The sequence below is a fragment of the Odontesthes bonariensis genome, chromosome 20 (assembly GCF_027942865.1).
Source record: "Odontesthes bonariensis isolate fOdoBon6 chromosome 20, fOdoBon6.hap1, whole genome shotgun sequence".
Taxonomy (NCBI): Eukaryota; Metazoa; Chordata; class Actinopteri; order Atheriniformes; family Atherinopsidae; genus Odontesthes; species Odontesthes bonariensis.
Window position 1 is genome coordinate 2752207 of NC_134525.1, and position 24679 is coordinate 2776885.

Genomic DNA, 24679 nt, shown 5'->3' on the forward strand with positions numbered 1-24679 from the left:
TGTCCCTTCTGGCCTGGGAACGCCTCAGGATCCCCCAGCAGGAGCTGGGAAGTGGGGGGGTTTGGGTTTCTCTCCTGAACCCAACCTCGGATAAGCGGAAGAGGATGAATAGGAAGTTAACTTCCCAATAAGAGCGGTTTCTCCCGATCCTGCTTTCAGCAGCTCCTGCTGAGCAGCCATGAAGTAAAGGCTGAGCATTTCTTCTAAGTGACAGTTCAGTCTAATGTTTAACATCCTGACATCACGTCTTGACAGTTTAATGAAACACAACCAATGTGGCATTGAAGAGAACATCATGGCAGCAGCCGCCGTAGATGGCAGCAGCCGCCGTAGATGGCAGCAGCCGCCGTAGATGGCAGCAGCCGCCGTAGCTGGCAGCAGCCGCCGTAGCTGGCAGCAGCCGCCGTAGCTGGCAGCAGCCGCCGTAGCTGACAGCAGCCGCCGTAGCTTCCAGCAGGCGCCGTAGCTTCCAGCAGCCGCCGTAGCCGGCAGCATGCACCGTAGCTGGCAGCAGCCGCCGTAGATGACAGCAGGCGCCATAGCCGGCAGCAGGCGCCGTAGCTGGCAGCAGCCACCGTAGATGACAGCAGTCGCCGTAGCCGGCAGCAGCCGCCGTAGCTGGCAGCAGGCACCATAGCCGGCAGCAGGCGCCGTAGCTGGCAGCAGCCGCCGTAGCTGGCAGCAGCCGCCGTAGCTGACAGCAGCCGCCGTAGCTTCCAGCAGGCGCCATAGCCAGCAGCAGGCGCCGTAGCTGGCAGCAGCCACCGTAGATGACAGCAGTCGCCGTAGCCGGCAGCAGCCGCCGTAGCCGGCAGCAGGCGCCATAGCCGGCAGCAGGCGCCATAGCCGGCAGCAGGCGCCGTAGCTGGCAGCAGCCGCCGTAGCTGGCAGCAGCCGCCGTAGCTTCCAGCAGGCGCCGTAGCTTCCAGCAGGCGCCGTAGCTTCCAGCAGCCGCCGTAGCCGGCAGCAGCCGCCTTAGATGACAGCAGGCGCCGTAGCCGGCAACAGCCGCCGTAGCCGGCAGCAGCCGCCGTAGCCGGCAGCAGCCGCCGTAGCCGGCAGCAGCCGCCGCTTTGAGCTGAATATCACCAGTGAACACATGCTGATCTGAAACTTCCAGGGCTTTAAATAGCTCCTTATCTTTAAAAAAGATGGCACCTCTACCTGTAACCAATAAGACTGTAAGTAAGCCTGGACTGATGAAGCTAAGTTGAATCAAATTCCCACAAACTTTGCATCCACCTACCAGCAAGAACCGTAGAAACGAAGCGGAGAAGGGCCGCTGCAGCACATTTTGGACCAGGAGGAGGGAACTTTTTGAAGATATTTTCATTTCCGGATCCAGGAGACTGGGTCCCCTTCGCGTCCCAGTAGTTCCACAACTCTAATTTAAAGTTGTGAGCTTTTATAATAGTTTCTGAGAACCTTAAAATATAAACAAGTTGTAGTTTTGGTATTTTTTTTCTTTGTCTGTTTGACAGGTTCCCTTCCCCCACACCTGAAACAGGTGAGTCAACGTCATGGCAACTGTATCTTATGTATCAGCATCACAAAACTGGTTCGTCCGGGTCAGTCGAACACACACACATGCAGATTTCTTCTTCTATGCTTGCGAGGACCCTGGCTGTCACATTCCCCAACATGCAGCCAAACGTGACTTTAGCTTTAACCCTGTAGGGGCTCGCCAGGGTTTGTTTTCTGAGAAAAAAAACAAACATTCTTCCGAAGTTTCTTCATTCTTTATCCCTTTTACCATTCTTTACCATTTACATATTTCTCTCATGTGGAACAATGCAGCAAAAACAAAAGACCTAAAAATGCTTAAATACACATAAAAGCACCGAATCAAACATAAACTGAAGAACTTGGAAGGAAAAAGCTCCAGATTAAGCTTCTCAGAAAGGACCAAACTGCTCCAGCTTGCTCAAACACTCATTTAAGGAATTCATTCAGTGGTTCCCAACATGAGGTTCAGGCCCCTCTAAATGGACACCACCTTTAAGTGGTTTGAAAGCTTCCATGAACAATATTACCATAAAAACTGATATTTGCAGGTGTGTTTAATCTCGTAGCTGCCAGAAGCTGCTGTAGCGTTCCTCGGCCACACGGGGGCCAGCATGAGGCGATGGCTTCTGTTGTTTGTGGTTTTTTCCCTGATGTGTGAAAGAGCTTTTCTGGATAAAGAGGTCACGGTGACACTGAGTGGCATGTTTCAACCATTCTGACCTTCTTGTCTGCGCATCGTTACTCTTTAGTTTGAAGGTCACGTCTGCTCAGGCCAACACGTCCTACCTGAAGTCCAAGTCTGAACATATTTAATAAGCAGCCACGTGAAGACGGAAGCTCACACTCTTTCAATTCTACGGTCCTCACCAGGTGTGAAGATGAGGTAAATCCAACATGAGGTGAACAACAACATATTACACTGTGTCATTATTCACTGAACAAAAACAAGTCATCATCAGTCAGTGTGAGCAGCTCTATGAAAGCAGAAGTTCTGCAGCGTTCAGCTGTGTGTTAACACGATGCCAAGGAGGAAAGACATCAGCAGCTGTTGCTGCCCATCAGCCTGGGAAGGGTTATAAGGCCGTTTCCAAACTCTGGAGTCCATCGTTCTACAGAGAGAAAGATTATTCACAGGTGGAAAACATTCAGGACAGCTGTCAGTCTGCCCAGGAGTGGACGTCCCAGCAAGGTCACCCCAAGGTCAGAAACCCAAGAGCTACATCTCAGACTCTGCAGGCCTCAGTTAGCATGTTAAAGGTTAAAGGTCACCCCAAGGTCAGAAACCCAAGAGCTACATCTCAGACTCTGCAGGCCTCAGTTAGCATGTTAAAGGTTCAAGGTCACCCCAAGGTCAGAAACCCAAGAGCTACATCTCAGACTCTGCAGGCCTCAGTTAGCATGTTAAAGGTTAAAGGTCACCCCAAGGTCAGAAACCCCAAGAGCAACATCTCAGACTCTGCAGGCCTCAGTTAGCATGTTAAAGGTTAAAGGTCACCCCAAGGTCAGAAACCAAAGAGCTACATCTCAGACTCTGCGGGCCTCAGTTAGCATGTTAAAGGTTAAAGGTCACCCCAAGGTCAGAAACCCAAGAGCTACATCTCAGACTCTGCAGGCCTCAGTTAGCATGTTAAAGGTTAAAGGTCATGACAGCACAGTTAGAAAAAGGCTGAACAGGTATGGCTTGTGTGGAAGGGCTGCAGGAGAAAGCCTCTTCTCTCTAAAAAGAACATGGCAGCACAGCTTAGGTTTGCAAAGCTGCATCTGAACAAACCACAAGACTTCTGGAACAATGTCCTTTGGACAGAGCAGACCAAAGTGGAGATGTTTGCTCATAATGCACAGCAGCACGTTTGGAGGAAACCAAACACAGCATATCAGCACAAACACCTCACACAGCAGGCAGTGATACGAAGGGAGAGAAAATAGGGCCAAGAGATTGTGAGGTCTGACTTTTTCCTGGAGAACCATTTTGTGATGCAAATGTATTACTCTGTTGAACGCATGTTGTTCTGAGAAGCAAAACGCTTTATTTTTTAAGCCCCAGCCAACTAGCCGGACTACCTTCATCAACACCAAAACGAGGCTGGAACTCTGCTCACAGGACGCAGCAGGGGGTAAGAAGATGTTCATAAATGATGCTGCTGATATGGGATGTTACACAGCTTCATGTCAAAAGAGGCGACATCAGCTTCAGGCCGGCTGATTTCGGGTCGGGCAGGAGCAAAATGCATTGTGGGTAAACGCTCTGCATACTGTCTGATCAATCAGTGTGTAATATGTAGTATGCAGTATGTAGTATGTAGTACGCAGTATGTAGTATGCAGTATGTAGTATCCAGTATGTAGTATGCAGTATATAGTATGTAGTATGTAATATGTGGTATGCAGTATGTAATATGTAGTATGCAGTATGTAGTATATAATATGTAGTATGCAGTATGTAGAATGCAGTATGTAATATGTAGTATGTAGTATGCAGTATGTAGTATATAATATGTAGTATGCAGTATGTAGTATATAATATGTAGTATGCAGTATGTAGTATGCAGTATGTAGAATGTAGTATGTAGTATGCAGTATGCAGTATGTAATATGTAATATGTAGTATGCAGTATGTTGTATGTAGTATGCAGTATATAGTGTATGTAGTATGTAGTATGCAGTATATAGTATATGTAGTATGCAGTATGTAGTATATGTAGTATGCAGTATATAGTATATGTAGTATGCAGTATATAGTATATGTAGTATGTAGTATGCAGTATGTAGTATGTAGTATGCAGTATATAGTATATGTAGTATGCAGTATATAGTATTCAGTATATAGTATGCAGTATGTAGTATGCAGTATATAGTATATGTAGTATGTAGTATGTAGTATGCAGTATATAGTATTCAGTATATAGTATGCAGTATGTAGTATGCAGTATATAGTATATGTAGTATGTAGTATGTAGTATGCAGTATATAGTATTCAGTATATAGTATGCAGTATGTAGTATGTAGTATGTAGTATGCAGTATATAGTATTCAGTATGTAGTATGCAGTATGCAGTATGTAATATGTAGTATGTAGTATGCAGTATATAGTGTATGTAGTATGTAGTATGCAGTATATAGTATATGTAGTATGCAGTATGTAGTATGTAGTATGCAGTATGTAGCATGCAGTATGTAGTATGCAGTATGTAGTATGCTGTATATAGTATTCAGTATGTAGTATGTAGTATACAGTATGCAGTATGTAGTATGCAGTATATAGTATTCAGTATATAGTATTCAGTATGTAGTATGTAGTATGTAGTATACAGTATGCAGTATGTAGTATGTAGTATGCAGTATGCAGTATGCAGTATGTAGTATACAGTATGTAGTATGTAGTATTCAGTATGTAGTATGCAGTATGTAGTATACAGTATGCAGTATGTAGTATGTAGTATGCAGTATATAGTATGCAGTATGCAGTATGTAGTATGTAGTATGCAGTATGCAGTATATAGTATTCAGTATGTAGTATGTAGTATGTAGTATGCAGTATGCAGTATGCAGTATGTAGTATGCAGTATGTAGTATACAGTATGTAGTATGTAGTATTCAGTATGTAGTATGCAGTATGTAGTATGTAGTATGTAGTATGCAGTATGCAGTATATAGTATTCAGTATGTAGTATGCAGTATGCAGTATGTAGTATGTAGTATGTAGTATGCAGTATGCAGTATATAGTATTCAGTATGTAGTATGTAGTATGTAGTATGCAGTATGCAGTATGTAGTATGCAGTATACAATATGCAGTATGTAGTATGCTGTATATAGTATTCAGTATGTAGTATGTAGTATGTAGTGTGTAGTATACAGTATGCAGTATGTAGTATGCAGTATATAGTATTCAGTATGTAGTATGCAGTATGTAGTATGCAGTATATAGTATTCAGTATGTAGTATGTAGTATGCAGTATGCAGTATGCAGTATGTAGTATGCAGTATATAGTATTCAGTAAGTAGTATGTAGTGTGTAGTATGCAGTATATAGTATTCAGTATGTAGTATGTAGTGTGTAGTATACAGTATGCAGTATGTAGTATGCAGTATATAGTATTCAGTATGTAGTATGTAGTATGCGGCTTTGAACACAGCCTGTGTTTTGGGTGTGACTTTCGCCCTGCGGGGGGCGCTGCGTAGAGAAAGCTCATTTCCAGCGACCACAAAGCTGCAGATAAAACCAGAACGGGTGTGTTAAGGTTGCAGGTGGATGTTTCCATGGACTGCACAGAAAACTGTGCTTCTGAATGCTTCATGCATGTGGAGTTTCCCAGAGTTTCCCAGAGTTTCCCAGCAGCAGACTGAGGCTGGCTTGAGCTTTCCAGCCTCTGCTGCAGTCAGACCTGCTTCACGCTCCCAAACTGCAGCTCAGCAGGGCAGGCCTCAGGCTGCAAGGCAAACAACTGTTACCTACAAATCATCCGTCACTATTGGAAACCGGTTTTTCACCCCCTCCTCCCGGCCTGTTTTCTCCCCCACACGCACCGCCACCATCCTCCTTCCTCCTCCTCCTCCGGAGCACATGTCTCGCTGCACTTTTTTTCGGTTTTTCTGTGACTGCAGCTACTTTTCTGCAGCGAGGACACAAAAAAAACTGGGGCCGAGGTGGAGAACATGTGTTTTTGAAGCTGGCTGGGAAACAGTGTGAGACGGAGCAGCATGTGCTTGTCATCCCCCCACACTGCCGACAGGTGTTGGCTTCATGTGACTGCCTGCCTGTTCGGACAACGCTCCAATGAAGGCAGAGGAGGAGGAGGAGGGAGGAAGAGGAGGCGGAGTGTGTAAAGTTTCATCAACAACAACTGTGTCAACTCGTAGCTGCTGCGTTGGGAAACCCTCCAGCTCAGATCTCCTCTTTCTATCTGCTCGGCTGAGTTCAGGGATGCCTCTCCTCCTCCTCCTCCTCCTCCTGCTCTCCGCTGGATGAATGGATGAATCCACCCTTTTGTTAGCGATGGGTCGTTCCTTGGCAACAGCTCCATGGTTACAGTCCAATAAATAACATCACACTCGCTCCTCTGCGTCTCTGGATTTCAGGCTGGGATGCAGCAGTCGAGTTTAACTTGATTAGTTTTTCCCTTTTTCACCCTAAAACTAAAACAAGTTTATTTTTTTGTGTCGTTTTTTGTCTGAGCCTGAGATGAGATTTCAGCCTCCAAAGTGTTTCAGGAGTCACTGATAGATGTGAGACGGGCCTCAGCTCTGACAATGTTTAAATCCAGGCTGAAAACAGTTCTATTTAGCTGTGCATATGACACCTGAAAGTGTTTTATCTGCACTCTTCACTTTTAAATTAATTAATTAATGATTATTTTTATCTTTTAAATGCCTTGTCTTTATGTAAAGCACATTGAGTTGCCTGTGGTATGAAATGCGCTGTATGAATAAAGATGCCTTGCCTTGATAGGTTGGTTTCTGGAGTTTTTATTTAGCAGATTAGAAACAGGTAAATACTTTTTGACCCTAAAACTAAAACTTTTGTCTGAGCCTGAGATGAGATTTCAGCCTCCAAAATGTTTCAGGAGTCACTGCAAAAAGTGAAATCTAAGTAAAAAGAAATATCTCAGCTCAAAGGGACATATGCTTACTTTTTGTCCGATAAGATAGTTCTTCTTAGTAAGCAGTTCTTATGTTAGACTGCTTCACTTGTTTCTGTCCTTAATTACCTAAATAAGATATTACAGCTTGTTACTGACATGTTATGCTTGAAGCTAGAATATCAACAGTTTCCAAGCTGGTTTCAAGAAATATAAGGCCCAGTGCATACCACTATGTCAAGATAATGGCTCTAGCATTTACTTAATTCAAGAATATTTTTCAGTATATTGAGAAAATAGGCCACGTGTATTTAATTAGAATCAAGAAAAATGTACTTGTTATTAGTTAAAATACACTAATTTTAAGGTATTTGTGGGTTAATTGAGATTAGATATTTTTACTTGTTTTGAAAAATCTTGACAAGCCACATTTTCTTGTTCCATTGACAGATAATTTTGCTATTTTTAAGCAAAATACACCTAATTTATGTTACTTTTTTTTCTTGTTTTTGAAAGCTGGCTTTTTGCAGTGTTGGTTTCTGGAGTTTTTATTTAGCAGATTAGAAACAAGTGAATACTTTTTCACCCTAAAACTAAAACAAGTTTATTTTTTTGCGTCGTTTTTGTCTGAGCCTGAGATGAGATTTCAGCCTCCAAAATGTTTCAGGAGTCACTGATAGGTTTGGTTTCTGGAGTTTTTACTCAGCAGATTAGAAACAGGTGTTTGAAAGAGACAAGAATTCAGTTCAGTTTTATCTACATGGTAAATTACAACAAATGTTATCTCAAAACTCTTCGAAGACACAATCCAATTCATTGTAATACAATCAAAATCCAATTCATACATACAGAGCCGATTAAAACAGTAGCCCTGAAACTTCTCTCTGATCCAATCCCCCGTCCTGAGCTGCAGGAGGTGACTGTGGGAGGAAAAAACTCCCTTTGAACAGGAAGAAACCTCCATCAGAACCAGAACCAGGGAGGGCGGCCATCAATCCAAGATGAGCTGATACTTTTCAAGAAATAGTCTCACTTTCAACATTTGAGCTGCTCTGTTATAAAATACAACTTCATGAGATTTGTAAGTTTTTTTTAACTTTTTTTTTTGTTTGATTGATTGATTTATTATTATTATTACTATTATTATTATTAGTTAGTAGTAATGTTATTCGAATTGGTATTATCATTGTTGTTAATATACAATCATTGTAAATATTAATAATTTTTTGAGCTACTTCACTAATTTGAATTTCTCCCATTGGGGGATGAATAAAGTATTTTTCTATTCTTTTCTATTTCAAACTGGATCCCAATTTTTTTGGGGGGGGAACTGGGCTCAAATTTAGCAGTTTTTGTGCAAACTGTAAGACGAAAGCTTATATTTTTTGAGTTAAAGGGACGCAGTTTTGTCCACAAGCTAACATGAAGGAGGCGGGGCTTATGCCTAAACCCGGCCAGCAGGGGGTGATGTAGAGAAATTTAATCAGGCAGAGCATGCACATTTCTCCACGTAATAATTTAAGGATGAATGTTTTCTAGCTTTTCTTTATCATATTTTTTACTTGTTTTGAAGTCTCTGGGGGAGCTCCCATGATGCACCTCTCCATGTACACGTGACATCATTGTTGTGATTAACTTGTGTTTGGCTGTGTTCGAAACCGCATACTGCATACTACATACTACATACTACATACTGCATACTACATACTACATACTACATACTGCATACTGCATACTATATACTGCATACTACATACTGCATACTACATACTACATACTGAATACTACATACTACATACTACATACGGCATACTACATACTACATACTACATACTACATACTGCATACTACATACTACATACTGAATACTACATCCTACATACTACATACGGCATACTGCATACTACGTACTGCATACTACATACTACATACTACATACTGCATACTACATACTGAATACTACATACTACATACTACATACGGCATACTGCATACTACATACTGCATACTACATACTACATACTGCATACTACATACTACATACTGCATACTACATACTACATACTGCATACTACATACTGCATACTACATACTACATACGGCATACTGCATACTACATACTGCATACTACATACTACATACTGCATACTACATACTACATACTGCATACTACATACTACATACGGCATACTGCATACTACATACTGCATACTACATACTGCATACTACATACTACATACTGCATACTACATACTACATACTACATACTGCATACTACATACTACATACTGCATACTACATACTGCATACTACATACTACATACGGCATACTGCATACTACATACTGCATACTGCATACTACATACTACATACTGCATACTGCATACTACATACTGCATACTACATACTACATACTGCATACTGCATACTACATACTACATACTGCATACTACATACTACATACTGCATACTACATACTACATACTGCATACTACATACTACATACTACATACTGCATACTACATACTACATACTGCATACTACATACTGCATACTACATACTACATACGGCATACTGCATACTACATACTGCATACTACATACTACATACTGCATACTACATACTACATACTGCATACTATCTCCTGCATACTTGCATACTGCATACTGCATACTACATGCATACTGCATACTGCATACTACATACTGCATACTACATACTACATACTGCATACTACATACTGCATACTACATACTACATACTGCATACTACATACTGCATACTACATACTGCATACTACATACTGCATACTGCATACTTGCATACTGCATACTACATACTGCATACTACATGCATACTACATACTACATACTACATACTCCATACTGCATACTACATACTACATACTGAATACTACAGACTACATACTACATACTGCATACTACATACTACATACTACAGACTGCATACTACATACTACATAATGCATACTACATACTACATACTGCATACTACATACTGCATACTACATACTACATACTGCATACTACATACTACATACTGCATACTGCATACTACATACTACATACTACATACTGCATACTGCATACTACATACTACATACTACATACTGCATACTACATACTACATACTACATACTGCATACTACATACTACATACTGCATACTGCATACTACATACTACATACTGCATACTACATACTACATACTGCATACTGCATACTACATACTGCATACTACATACTGCATACTACATACTACATACTACATACTGCATACTACATACTGCATACTGCATACTGCATACTTGCATACTGCATACTACATACTGCATACTACATGCATACTGCATACTGCATACTACATACTGCATACTACATACTACATACTACATACTGCATACTACATACTACATACTACAGACTGCATACTACATACTACATAATGCATACTACATACTACATACCGCATACTACATACTGCATACTACATACTACATACTACATACTGCATACTGCATACTACATACTGCATACTACATACTGCATACTGCATACTACATACTACATGCATACTGCATACTGCATACTACATACTACATACTACATACTGCATACTACATACTACATACTACAGACTGCATACTACATACTACATAATGCATACTACATACTACATACCGCATACTACATACTACATACTACAGACTGCATACTACATACTACATAATGCATACTACATACTACATACTGCATACTACATACTACATACTGCATACTGCATACTACATACTGCATACTACATACTGCATACTACATACTGCATACTACATACTACATGCTGCATACTACATACTGCATACTACATACTACATACTACATACTCATCGATCAGACAGTATGCAGAGCGTTTACCCACAATGCATTTGGCTCCTGTCCGAGCCGAAATCAGCCGGCCTGAAGCTGATTTCCCTTAAGCTCTAAACTCTGTAAACTTTAGCAACATTTGAAACATTTTCAGGTGAGAAAGTAGTCGTTTAGATCCCCAACGTGTTGAAAACCTGACAAAATACCGTCTGTTTACAATTTTGTTCCCACGAATTCGGCGCTACTAAAGCTAGCCGCAGTGAGCAACGCACTTCCGGTTATTTTCACAAAATAAAATACCCGTTGCCTTTTATCATAGGGAAAGCCATTACCATACAATTGGTGCTTTTGTTTTGAAAACAGGAAGTGAACATACCCTCGTTGCAGCTAGCTTGAAACTGCCGTTTTGACAGGAAATGACGATCGGCGACGTCACGTTACGTTGCATCTTGGGTAGTTTGAGTATGAGTAGTAACCTCATGATGCATACCCAACATTTAGAGAATCTAATATGCATCCGGGAACTTCTGCTTACTCAAACTCGCATACTAACTCAAAAAGTTAGTAGGAGAAGTAGGAGAAGTATGCGGTTTGGAACACAGCCTTTCTCTCTCTCAGCAGGTATCTCTGGCCTGGTGTTACGGTGTTTGTTGTCCCCTCTTTTCTGTCCTCTCAGCTCCCAGCTGGTCCAGGAAGATGGGCGGCCTTCCTGGTTCTGGTTCTGATGGAGTTTTCTTCCTGTTCAAAGGGAGTTTTTTCCTCCCACAGTCGCCCCGTGCACCTTACGTATTGGAAGTTGGAATCTTTGGATCTGTATCTTTGTAGTGCCTTCAGATGACATTGGGCTCAGTGATTTGGTGCTTTATAAATGAAACTGAATGGAACTGAATAGTAAAACTGTGACCATTTCACACATCTGGAACATCACAAAGCCCCAAAAAATGCATCAAAGGAGGCCTCAAAATGTTTTTTGAACATCTAACTTTCATCAAATATTGTTTTCACATATCTGAAGCCTCCTTTGTGCCGTTTTCAGTTAGTTGTTGTGCACGTTAATTGGTTTTAAACCGACGTCCCGAACACAGAGAGATGTTGACCTGATGGTGGCGCTGCTTCCTGAGGTGGGCACATGCACGTGCACCATCTGCCCTGCAGGAAAACTCAGAGAACTTAATTATAAACTGAAAAGAATTAATTTAATGGACGTTTGTCTGAGCTGTCAGCACGTTCGGAGCGTGTGTGTGTGTGTGTGTGTGTGTGTGTGTGTGTGTGTGTGTGTGTGTGTGTGTGTGTGTGTGTGTGTGTGCGCATCCTCAGCAGATTAATTTGAATTGAAAAGTGGGCAGTTGAAGTGAAAAGCAGTGATTGGATTAGTGATGTAATGATGTTATCTGCTTTGCCGGCTCTGTTGTCTTTGTGTGTGTGTGTGTGTGTGTGTTACTCATATTGTGGGGACATCAACCCGTCTAAACAGCCACATTGTGGTGATTCGGTTCCCTTTGTGGCCTTTCTTTTTGTCCCATTAAACGTTTAAGACGCTGTCAGAGGTTGGGGCGAGTCTGCAGGAGGACGAACGGAAGTCAACGCGATGTCCTCTGAAGGGATGGAAAGCACAACGGAGTGTGTTGGTAGTGAAATGGAGGATCCTGTGGATGTTTCCTCTGAGCTGCATCAGCTTTATTTTATCTGTCAACAGCACGCTGATCACATCAGCAGGTTAAGACCTGGAGCTCTGACACGTCTGTCGTCTGCAGAAATAAGCTTCTGCTCGGTGCTTTTCTCAACAGATTCAATCACATTTTAACACATTTTTCACTAAATGAGCTAATTAAAACTGATTCTGAGAACACGAGGAGTTAGCTCTCTGATGAGTTTTACATCATGTTAGATGAAAATATGAAAAACATCTGACAATAAATTGAAAAATTAACGCAAAAGAGATGAAAACGGTTTAAAAATTTCTTCTTTCCTCACATTTTTTCTACAACCCTAAACGTTTCCTTCTCCCACTCTGTAACGTTTCCTTCTCCCACTCTGTGACGTTTCCTTCTCCCACTCTGTAACATTTCCTTCTCCCACTCTGTGACCTTTCCTTCTCCCGCTCTGTAACGTTTCCTTCTCCCACTCTGTAACGTTTCCTTCTCTCACTCTGTGACGTTTCCTTCTCCCACTCTGTGACGTTTCCTTCTCCCACTCTGTAACGTTTCCTTCTCCCACTCTGTAACGTTTCCTTCTCCCACTCTGTAACGTTTCCTTCTCCCACTCTGTGACGTTTCCTTCTCCCACTCTGTAACGTTTCCTTCTCTCACTCTGTGACGTTTCCTTCTCCCACTCTGTAACGTTTCCTTCTCCCGCTCTGTAACGTTTCCTTCTCCCACTCTGTAACGTTTCCTTCTCCCACTCTGTAACGTTTCCTTCTCCCACTCTGTGACGTTTCCTTCTCCCACTCTGTGACGTTTCCTTCTCCCACTCTGTAACGTTTCCTTCTCCCACTCTGTAACGTTTCCTTCTCCCGCTCTGTAACGTTTCCTTCTCCCGCTCTGTAACGTTTCCTTCTCCCACTCTGTAACGTTTCCTTCTCCCACTCTGTAACGTTTCCTTCTCCCACTCTGTGACGTTTCCTTCTCCCACTCTGTGACGTTTCCTTCTCCCACTCTGTAACGTTTCCTTCTCTCACTCTGTGACGTTTCCTTCTCCCACTCTGTGACGTTTCCTTCTCCCACTCTGTAACGTTTCCTTCTCCCACTCTGTAACGTTTCCTTCTCCCACTCTGTAACGTTTCCTTCTCCCACTCTGTGACCTTTCCTTCTCCCACTCTGTGACCTTTCCTTCTCCCGCTCTGTAACGTTTCCTTCGCTCTGTAACGTTTCCTTCTCCCACTCTGTGACGTTTCCTTCTCCCACTCTGTAACGTTTCCTTCTCCCACTCTGTAACGTTTCCTTCGCTCTGTGACGTTTCCTTCTCCCACTCTGTAACGTTTCCTTCGCTCTGTAACGTTTCCTTCTCCCACTCTGTAACGTTTCTTTCTCCCACTCTGTAACGTTTCCTTCTCCCACTCTGTGACGTTTCCTTCTCCCACTCTGTAACGTTTCCTTCTCCCACTCTGTAACGTTTCCTTCGCTCTGTAACGTTTCCTTCTCCCACTCTGTAACGTTTCCTTCGCTCTGTAACGTTTCCTTCTCCCACTCTGTAACGTTTCCTTCTCCCACTCTGTAACGTTTCCTTCTCCCACTCTGTGACGTTTCCTTCTCCCACTCTGTAACGTTTCCTTCTCCCACTCTGTAACGTTTCCTTCTCCCACTCTGTAACGTTTCCTTCTCCCACTCTGTAACGTTTCCTTCTCCCACTCTGTAACGTTTCCTTCTCCCGCTCTGTAACGTTTCCTTCTCCCACTCTGTAACGTTTCCTTCTCCCACTCTGTAACGTTTCCTTCTCCCGCTCTGTAACGTTTCCTTCTCCCGCTCTGTAACGTTTCCTTCTCCCACTCTGTAACGTTTCCTTCTCCCGCTCTGTAACGTTTCCTTCTCCCACTCTGTAACGTTTCCTTCTCCCACTCTGTAACGTTTCCTTCTCCCACTCTGTGACGTTTCCTTCTCCCACTCTGTGACGTTTCCTTCTCCCACTCTGTAACGTTTCCTTCTCCCACTCTGTGACGTTTCCTTCTCCCACTCTGTGACGTTTCCTTCTCCCACTCTGTAATGTTTCCTTCTCCCACTCTGTAACGTTTCCTTCTCCCACTCTGTAACGTTTCCTTCTCCCACTCTGTAACGTTTCCTTCTCCCGCTCTGTAACGTTTCCTTCTCTCGCTCTGTGGCGTTTCCTTCTCCCACTCTGTGACGTTTCCTTCTCCCACTCTGTGACGTTTCCTTCTCCCACTCTGTGACGTTTCCTTCTCCCACTCTGTAACGTTTCCTTCTCCCGCTCTGTAACGTTTCCTTCTCCCGCTCTGTAACGTTTCCTTCTCCCACTCTGTGACGTTTCCTTCTCCCACTCTGTAACGTTTCCTTCTCCCGCTCTGTGACGTTTCCTTCTCCCACTCTGTAACGTTTCCTTCTCCCGCTCTGTGACGTTTCCTTCTCCCGCTCTGTAACGTTTCCTTCTCCCGCTCTGTGACGTTTCCTTCTCCCGCTCTGTAACGTTTCCTTCTCCCACTCTGTGACGTTTCCTTCTCCCACTCTGTAACGTTTCCTTCTCCCGCTCTGTGACGTTTCCTTCTCCCACTCTGTGACGTTTCCTTCTCCCACTCTGTGACGTTTCCTTCTCCCACTCTGTGACGTTTCCTTCTCCCAGTCTGTGACGTTTCCTTCTCCCACTCTGTGACGTTTCCTTCTCCCGCTCTGTGACGTTTCCTTCTCCCACTCTGTAACGTTTCCTTCTCCCAACACTTAAGATGGATTTACAGTTGCCGCGTCTGTCACGGCGGTGTCGCACCGTGACGTCAAAATGGCGTTTCAGGCCTGGCGCTTGCCTTGAAAAGACGGCGCAGCGCGTTGTCGTGCACCAGTCGATTTTTGTAACTCGGCGGCGCCACCAACGACAGACCGGATGGACCAATGTGAGACCGGCTCAGTCAGGAGGTGCGTTTGTACAGCAGCTGTAGGAAACTGCAGTGAAACAGCACAGGGACCAACGTAAACTCCCCAAACTGGTGCACAGAGATGGGCAGAACTTTGGGAAAAGAGGGAGAGTTCTGTAAGAATGTGTGGAAGAAGCTACGGAACAGATACCTGAAGGCAAAGAAGAGGGCAGAGACTCTGTTGATGCCGGGGGCTTCAGACCATCACCTCTTTTAACTGAATTAAAAAATTAAAATGATCCGAATACTGCAGCAGTGTCATTAATGACAGTGTTCCAGCTCTTCATTGTTTTCTTCTCCACTTTCGTGGTTGTAGAGCAGCGCTAACCGGGAGCGTGTCTATGGTCCCACAGCCCATTGGTCCCACAGCCCACTGGTCCCACAGCCCATTGGTCCCACAGCCCATTGGTCCCACAGCCCACTGGTCCCACAGCCCATTGGTCCCACAGCCCACTGGTCCCACAGCCCATTGGTCCCACAGCCAATTGGTCCCACAGCCCACTGGTCCCACAGCCCATTGGTCCCACAGCCCATTGGTCCCACAGCCCACTGGTCCCACAGCCCATTGGTCCCACAGCCCACTGGTCCCACAGCCCATTGGTCCCACAGCCCATTGGTCCCACAGCCCATTGGTCCCACAGCCCACTGGTCCCACAGCCCACTGGTCCCACAGCCCACTGGTCCCACAGCCCATTGGTCCCACAGCCCACTGGTCCCACAGCCCACTGGTCCCACAGCCCATTGGTCCCACAGCCCATTGGTCCCACAGCCCTTTGGTCCCACAGCCAATTGGTCCCACAGCCAATTGGTCCCACAGCCCACTGGTCCCACAGCCCACTGGTCCCACAGCCCACTGGTCCCACAGCCCATTGGTCCCACAGCCCATTGGTCCCACAGCCCTTTGGTCCCACAGCCAATTGGTCCCACAGCCAATTGGTCCCACAGCCCATTGGTCCCACAGCCCACTGGTCCCACAGCCCATTGGTCCCACAGCCCATTGGTCCCACAGCCCATTGGTCCCACAGCCAATTGGTCCCACAGCCAATTGGTCCCACAGCCCATTGGTCCCACAGCCCATTGGTCCCACAGCCCACTGGTCCCACAGCCCATTGGTCCCACAGCCCACTGGTCCCACAGCCCATTGGTCCCACAGCCCATTGGTCCCACAGCCCATTGGTCCCACAGCCCATTGGTCCCACAGCCCACTGGTCCCACAGCCCACTGGTCCCACAGCCCATTGGTCCCACAGCCCACTGGTCCCACAGCCCACTGGTCTCACAGCCCACTGGTCCCACAGCCCTTTGGTCCCACAGCCCACTGGTCCCACAGCCCATTGGTCCCACAGCCCACTGGTCCCACAGCCCTTTGGTCCCACAGCCCACTGGTCCCACAGCCCATTGGTCCCACAGCCCACTGGTCCCACAGCCCACTGGTCCCACAGCCCACTGGTCCCACAGCCCTTTGGTCCCACAGCCCACTGGTCCCACAGCCCATTGGTCCCACAGCCCATTGGTCCCACAGCCCACTGGTCCCACAGCCCACTGGTCCCACAGCCCATTGGTCCCACAGCCCATTGGTCCCACAGCCCACTGGTCCCACAGCCCATTGGTCCCACAGCCCATTGGTCCCACATCACTAAGAATTTTATTTTATTTTTTAGGCCCAATGGTCCCACAGCTTAGGCCCTATGTCCCACAACTCCATGTTCGCACATTTCTGAGTAAACTAATAGCGAAAAAAGGTGTAAAGACATTTAGGCTGCATATGCTAACCTTTTTTTTTTATTTGTTTTTTTTTTTATTATTTCCTCAGCTGTTTTTTTAGCTTCATTTCCAAAAGTAGAAAAACACCTACAACTGCACTGGTACTACTAATACTACTGCTAATAATAACAATGATAATATGTATTTCATGGCTAAATTGGCGTTACACAATAAAAAGTGGCCTATAAAATATTATCACAGTCCGGGGTGGCGCGCTTCACCAGTGTCATTCATGACCCGGTGGTAAGCTGCCATAAAATAAAATGTATTTATTGGATATATGGGTTACTCATGTAGTTGAGGAACATTCCCATGCAGACCCCCACATAAAAATTCTAGACCAAATTTAGAATTTAGACCAATGGGCCTAAAAAATAATGTTAAAAGTCTTTATGATGTGGGACCAATGGGCCTAAAAATGAATAAAAAAGTCTTAGTGATGTGGGACCAATTGGCCGTGGGAACATAGAGCTGACCCTGCGGTAACCTTCACGTAGCAGCCCCACCTCTGTGACGGAGAAAATTGCAACTACTGGCGCATCGATTTGCGCCACTATATATTGCGGGCACGAAATCGTGACGTCATCAACACCGCTCGCGCTAGCAGACGCGGCAACCATGCTAGAGCCTTAAGGCTACGTTCAGACAGCACACTGAAGTGACCCAAATCCGATTTTTTTTGGCCCTATGCGACCTGTATCTGGTCTTTTCATGACAGTCTGAACAGCACAGTCATGACAGTCTGAACGGCCACTTGGATCTGTGGTCCTAATTCCGATACGTATCTGATCTTTTGCCATGCAACTGCAGTCTGAACGGCCAGGGCGCATTTATCCGACCTACGACGCACCCAAACATGTCTTTGGATAGACACAAAAGGCCAGGGCCAAAAGCCTAGCTCTTTTTCTTTTTGAATGAATGAATGAATGAATCCTCTTTAACATCCTCTTTAAAATTATGCCGTGATTAATGTGCTGGCTCCGGCTGGACAACAACTTTAAAATCGCAATATATGCATTCTTACTCTTACCATCCATGTTTACTTCCGCAAACACTGGGCACGCTCGCTGCGTATGACGTCATCGTGCGCTCTTCTGCGCATGCGGGATAGTATGGGGCGGTAAGCCGTTCACACAGCAGGCCACATACAGGTCGCATTTAATTGCAATGTGAACGACCTCACAAAAAAATCCGACTTCACAAAAAAAATCGGAATTGAGCATCAAGGCCTGCAGTCTGAACGTAGCCTCAGAGACGTTCTGACAGTGAGGACACCAGGTGATGCAGAGTTCCAGCTGTTATTTTATCCCATTCTTCCTGCAAACAGGTCTTAAAGGGCTAATCCGGAGTAAAATGCACTTTAGATCAATTTACGGGATGTTGGGAGTACATACGTTGAGTTGACATCAAAATCATGTCATTCGGATGTGTTTTGAGAATTTCGATTTGACTGTTTTTAGCCAAAAGTCGTTAGCCTGGAAGTGAATGGGGCAAATCATATCGCCGCTACGAAACGCTATTTTTATACCTCTTCTACAGCTCCAAACAACATAACACTTACGTGGTAGTGAGTAGAGGGTCCCTAAAGCCAAACCGAAGTGTCCCGAGGTCTTCATGTGGTCGGATAGAGAGTCCAGAATGAATTTAATCAAGCCAGTACCTTTCCGGAAATGTTGCTGCTGCAGCTGCCGCTACAGACCGTGGTGAAGTTGGTTTGATATTGGTTTGAAAAAAAAGACACCTTATTTCCTTATTGTGAATATCTGTCGAATATCCAATATCAAACCAACTTCACCACGGTCTGTAGCGGCAGCTGCAGCAGCAACATTTCCGGAAAGGTACTGGCTTGATTAAATTCATTCTGGACTCTATATCCGACCACATGAAGACCTCGGGACACTTCGGTTTGGCTTTAGGGACCCTCTACTCACTACCACGTAAGTGTTATGTTGTTTGGAGCTGTAGAAGAGGTATAAAAATAGCGTTTTGTGGCGGTGATACTCGATGCCCTCATCACTTCCAGGCTAACGACTTTTGGCTGAAAACGGTCAAATCGAAATTCTCAAAACACATCTGAATGACATGATTTTGATGTCAACTCAACGTATGTACTCCCAACATCCCGTAAATTGATCTAAAGTGCATTTTACTCCGGATTATCCCTTTAAGGTGTGCAGCAGCACGGGGGGAGGTGGTTATTTCAGAGTTTGGGGACAGATCTTTTTCACCTGCTAAATGAATCAGTAATCAACATTTTAATCAACTTTTAACTGAGGTTCTCATTGTCGATTCTTCGGACTTCTGCTGGATTTCATTGTCATTCTGGTGTTTTTCTGTGGCTCCATGTTGACCAAATCACCATCTACAGTTGCAGGTCTGAGAGAGTGCGGCAGTCAGAGCTGCAGGGCCGACACGGAAAGAACTTCGTGGCTGTAAAAGCTCCTTTCAGGCTCTGTTTCCTCCGGTGGAACAGAGCCCTCCAAAGGCTTCTGAGTCCCACAGGAAATGTGGCTGCAACAGTCGACTTTCCACAGCACGAACGCTGCAGGATGTTAAGATTCAGGACGAGATGCAATCGTTTAGCAGGAGTTTTGACCAGGATTTCAGCTCTGAGCATCAAAACAACATCAGTTATACATGTAAGTATCTGTAAGGGCAAAACTAGTCGGAACTGTTCAGCTGTTGTTGACATGTTTGAGGAATCGGAAGTCATCATCCTGCCTCCAACAGGTTGCTAATTCTCTAAAACTTCAGCTTGTTTTTTTTTGTTTTTTTAAACTTTTCCCGCAGATTTTGCCCATAAAGCAGCTGTGCTTCCTGGACTTTTTGTTCCCGGTTGGCGGAAGCTGGCCTAAACGTGAGAATGGTTTCCATCTGAATCAGAGCAGTCCTCAAAATGTCTGACTGAAAGCGATCTGTCCTGAAAGCAGACTGCTGGAAACACCCAAATCCTTCATCAGCAACAGGCCGAACCAGCCCGAGACAGGCGGAGAGGCTCTTCCTGCTCTGCTGCAGCCGCCTGCAGGGGAGGGGAGGAGGGGTGTGATGGGAGGAGAGAGGCCTGTGTGCTCCTCTCTCTGGCAGGGGATGATGGGAGGAGGAGGAGGAGGGGTCTGTATCTGTAGATGGAGGGCTGGGAGGAATGTGGGAGAGCAACCCGATGTGCAGCGAGCGAGCGAGGAGTCGAGCTGCTCGCACTAAATTTAACAATGAGAGTCCGGAGGTGGTTTAAATTTAGTCTGCAGCTTCACCGAGAGCAGTCCGGTCCGAGCTGCTGCACAGTTATTTATATCAGGGACACACGCTGCACATCTTCATCACTCCCAGAGCGGTGCGAATACGATGATCAACAAGTGTCGGGCGGCTCAGAGGGACGCCGCATTTCCTTTTCACCCTCAAAACTCGTCTCAGTGGCTTTACTGCAAGTGGTGCACGGAAATCCCACAAACACGAGGAAATACGTGTGTTTTATTTGACTTTTTATATGGAAATACTTACGTTTTTATGTTTAACTTTCGACAAAACTCTTTAAATGAATGACATGAGTGATTCTGTCTGAAATTCACCCCAAACCAGCATCTTTTCATAAAGCTAAACGAGTAGTTTTGGTGCCTAAACCTAACCAAACAGCTCATGGAAGCATAACACGATGGAGGTGTAAACAAAGTGAGCAAAAAAAGGTGCAAAACTGTCCTTGATCTCAAGACTTCCACTTTAAAATCCAGGTTTGGCTGTTTGAAAAAGTGAGCAACAACTGGAAGTTCAACCTCGATTTCAGAGGGTTTCGTCTCTCTTTTCAAACAGCTAAAATGAATATACAACATCGGTGTGTCACAAAACACCCAAATGAGTCAGATGGTTTGTTTATCTGGAGGTTTAAAGATGGAAAACGCTGCTTAATGTGGATATATTTACTGAAAACAAGGAGCTTCAAGGACGAATGTGTCAAGAATCATTATAAATCAACAGTAGCCACAAAAGGGTGCAGATTTCATTTAGAAAATAAACATTTCTGCACACCAATGAGTATGAAGCACATCAGAGGTGGACCCACTTTGTTCCCCTGTGTTTACCCACATGACAGCTCTGCTTCTGGCCATGTTTTCTCCTGCTGGCTGTAAGAAGCTGTCACCTGAAACAGACGCCACGGAGATGGGCAAACGCTGAAATCCCGCAGTGTGCAGGTGGTTTAGTTAAAAGGTCGAGTTGCAATCCACTCACGTTCTAGAAGAAAACAAATAATGAATACAGCACCGTGAAAAAGTCCTAAACTTTTCATGTTTTATTTCCAGGAAAACTGGAAACAGTTTGTTGAAACGTGTTCCAACATGAACATAAACCCAGAATCTGAGGCAGAACCAGAGTTAGTTCAGTTCTGAGCAGCTTTAAAGTGAATATCTGCAGATGTTTCCATGGTAACAGCTGCAGAGATTCACTGAAACGTGTTCCAACATGAACATAAACCCAGAATCTGAGGCAGAACCAGAGTTAGTTCAGTTCTGTTCATCTGCTGGAGATAGTTCTTTAGGCCTGACACTTCTTCTTCTGTCCTCCACTTGTCCAGTTTCCTCAAATGTTTTAAGGACACACTGCACACCATGCTGAGATATGCCAAGTTTTCAGCTAACAGCTCTTTGGGAATCAGCTTGTTGCTGCAGAAATCCTGTTTTCTGTCTGTCACACTGTGTTATCTTTGCTGTTTTTCACACATGCAGCTAAAGAAATGGGAACAAATCTTAATTCCAGTCTAAAACCCACAAAGAGCTTCTAGATGATTCATTTCTGGTGGCATAAAACAGTTTAATCATGTAATTTATATTCATTGTTCCATAATTAGTCATTAGATTATATCTTATATTCCTTTTTTAAGCTTTAAATTGAATCTTATTTACTTTTTATTGATGTTGAATAACATATAATTCTTATTATTATCTGTTTTTTTCCTACTTTTCTACTTTTAGACGTGATAACGTGACTGAAGATGAGGGAAGAAGCAGAAAATGTCCAAAGAGAAACTCTGAAAGAGCTTCAGGAAGCTGCAGAACTGCTGATCAGGACCCTTTAAAGGTTACAGGAACGTTTTAAAGAAATTAAGCTGAGCAGGAGTTTTAAATAGATGTAAATTCTATCATTTTCTTACAAATTCCACCTTAAAGATGGAATAACTTTAGTTTCTAATATGGTTTCGACAAATGAGATGTCATAAGAAAACACAGCAACACTTTTAATTCACTTTCAGTGTTAATAAAGGAGTTACTTTTAACTTTATACTTCAGTTTAGTAAAGTATCTGAAATTTAATCACTTTTTATCAAGCTTAAACAAATAAGAACCAAAGAAAAGCACACAATTGTAAATAAATGTTTAGTCTTCAGGTTTAAGATGAGACTGGCCTGTTTTTATCTAAGTTTAAACACTTAAAAATGTTGTTTTGGATGAACATCTCTCGCCTCAGATTAGTTTTCACACGTTTTTTTTACACCAAACGAGATGAGTAGCGAGTTTTAAACCTCCAAACTGGAAAAGTTTAACTCTTCTTCACAAGTTTGTTCACTTTCCTCGTCATTTGTGCAAAATAAAGCTTGAAAAGTGACCTGACTGCCTTCCTAACACCTCCCTGGAAACAGTAGCACTCCCCAACCCCCAGGCTGACGGTTGGCATCCTCTACTCTCTCAAATCCCGCGATAACTCACCCTCCTCCCGCTTCTTCATTTCAAGCCTCGCGATAGTTCCTGCAACTCTACCTCCGAAGTGTGGTTGGATGGTTTTCTTATCTTTTAAGACCTTAAAGTCAACGCGGATGATAAAAAAGAAGGTTTGTTGCGTGTTTATTTGCACATATGCACGCGGCTGAGAGAAAAACAGTGACTCTCTGGCGGAGTGGGCCCCAACCATGCGTATAAATCAACTTTATGAGCATGTTTTTGTGTGAAATTCTTGCAATATAAGCGGCAAAGTCGTTTAAAAAGTGGTGCAAATGTTTCATTTCGGTGTTTAATGCTGACACGGTGTCGCACAGAGTGGTGACACGTGAAGTAAAGTTGCATAAAACTGCGTAAATAGTGTAACTTTTCTGTTTTTCTGGTTTCTTTGGTAATTTTTCCAGCTTTAAAAAAAAAAAAAAAGATTAAAGACGAGGAATAAACGGGTATAAAGTGGCTGTTCCATCACGGCTCGGTGCCGGGAGGAAGAGCAGAGGAGGTAATCCAGTAACGTCCGTCTGTGCGTAAAGGCAGAGATGCTTGGTGGCCACGTCCCCTTGGAGACTGGAGAGACAACACGTGATGAGCTTTACTTATCAGGTTTAGAGGGTGAGACACACCGAGACACGCCGAGGGAGAGACCGGGGGACGGAGCCTGGAGCCCGGGCAGGAGTTCGACCAAACTTCACCTCCGAACCAACATTTTTTTCCTCTCGACGACTTCTGCCCCGAGTTTTTTTTATTTATTTATTTTTTGTCTCACTTCTTCTTTCCTCCGGGAGAGGAGAGCGAAGGGAAGGGAGGAAGAGAAGCAGAAGAGGAGGAGGAGGTTGTGGAGGGAGGGGAGAGGAGAGGAGGAGGAGGAGGAGGGAGGAGGAGAAGCCGAAGCCGGAGTAAAGTTTGTCCAAGTTTGCACATCCCTTCGGAAACGCCATTTTGATTCCTCTCCTCTTCGGAGCAAGTTTGCAGCCCACTTTCTCTCCCTTCTTTTTTTTTTCTTCATCCCCTTCATCATCCACCATCCCCGCCGTTCATCATCATCATCATCATCATCATCGCCCCCACCACCACCACCATCATCATCATCATCATCCTCGCCACGATGTCTCGGCGCAAGCAGCCCAACCCCAACAAAGTCAAGCGTAAGTGTGCTTTTTCTGCCTCTCCATCGCTGTATGTTGGTGCTTTCTGCCCACTTTGGTCGATGTTCGACCCGCTGCTCGTTTCTGCGGGAGATGTTCGGACTTGTTGCGGCTGTTAAACTAAAAAACTTTTGCGCTGAGATGTGGAGACGGTGGTGGAGGAATACTAGTTTTTTTCTCTCCTCTCCGTGTTTGCTTCCTAGTTTGATGCGCATCCAAGCGGTGGAATTCAACCCCGCGTCTCTTCCTCATTGAGTCTTACTTCGGCTAATTATCGTGAGCAACTTGTGTTTTCGACTTTTTGGTGCAACTTTATCCCCCCGTGTGCACGTTTCGGGGCTGTTGCTCGGCGGTTTTGCGCCACGGGAAGGGGTGGCAGGAAGGGGGTCAAAGTCTGCTCTGCGCCGGAGTCGAGCATCCATATCTCGGGTGCACTTTGGTCGGAGCCTCGCTGCTAGTGGCCATGTGTAAAGCTACCAGACACCAACTTTGGCAAGGTAACGAAAACCAACAGTGCTGCTTCCGG

At 44.4% G+C, this 24679-nt stretch overlaps 1 protein-coding gene across 6 annotated transcripts in view; it reads left to right on the forward strand.

The window, feature by feature from the left end:
- The first annotated feature begins 23305 nt into the window (after positions 1 to 23305).
- rreb1a (ras responsive element binding protein 1a) overlaps positions 23306 to 24679 on the forward strand; it is a 78542-nt gene continuing 77168 nt past the window's right edge. For 3 of the 6 annotated variants that reach the window (XM_075452711.1, XM_075452714.1, XM_075452712.1), the window contains exon 1: positions 23306 to 24153. In XM_075452711.1, coding sequence (XP_075308826.1) covers positions 23548 to 24153 — 606 coding nt within the window. In that variant the 5' untranslated portion in view covers positions 23306 to 23547. Of the gene's footprint in view, positions 24154 to 24193; positions 24651 to 24679 lie in introns of those variants that run through there. The other 3 variants (XM_075452713.1, XM_075452715.1, XM_075452716.1) reach the window with 3 other exon arrangements.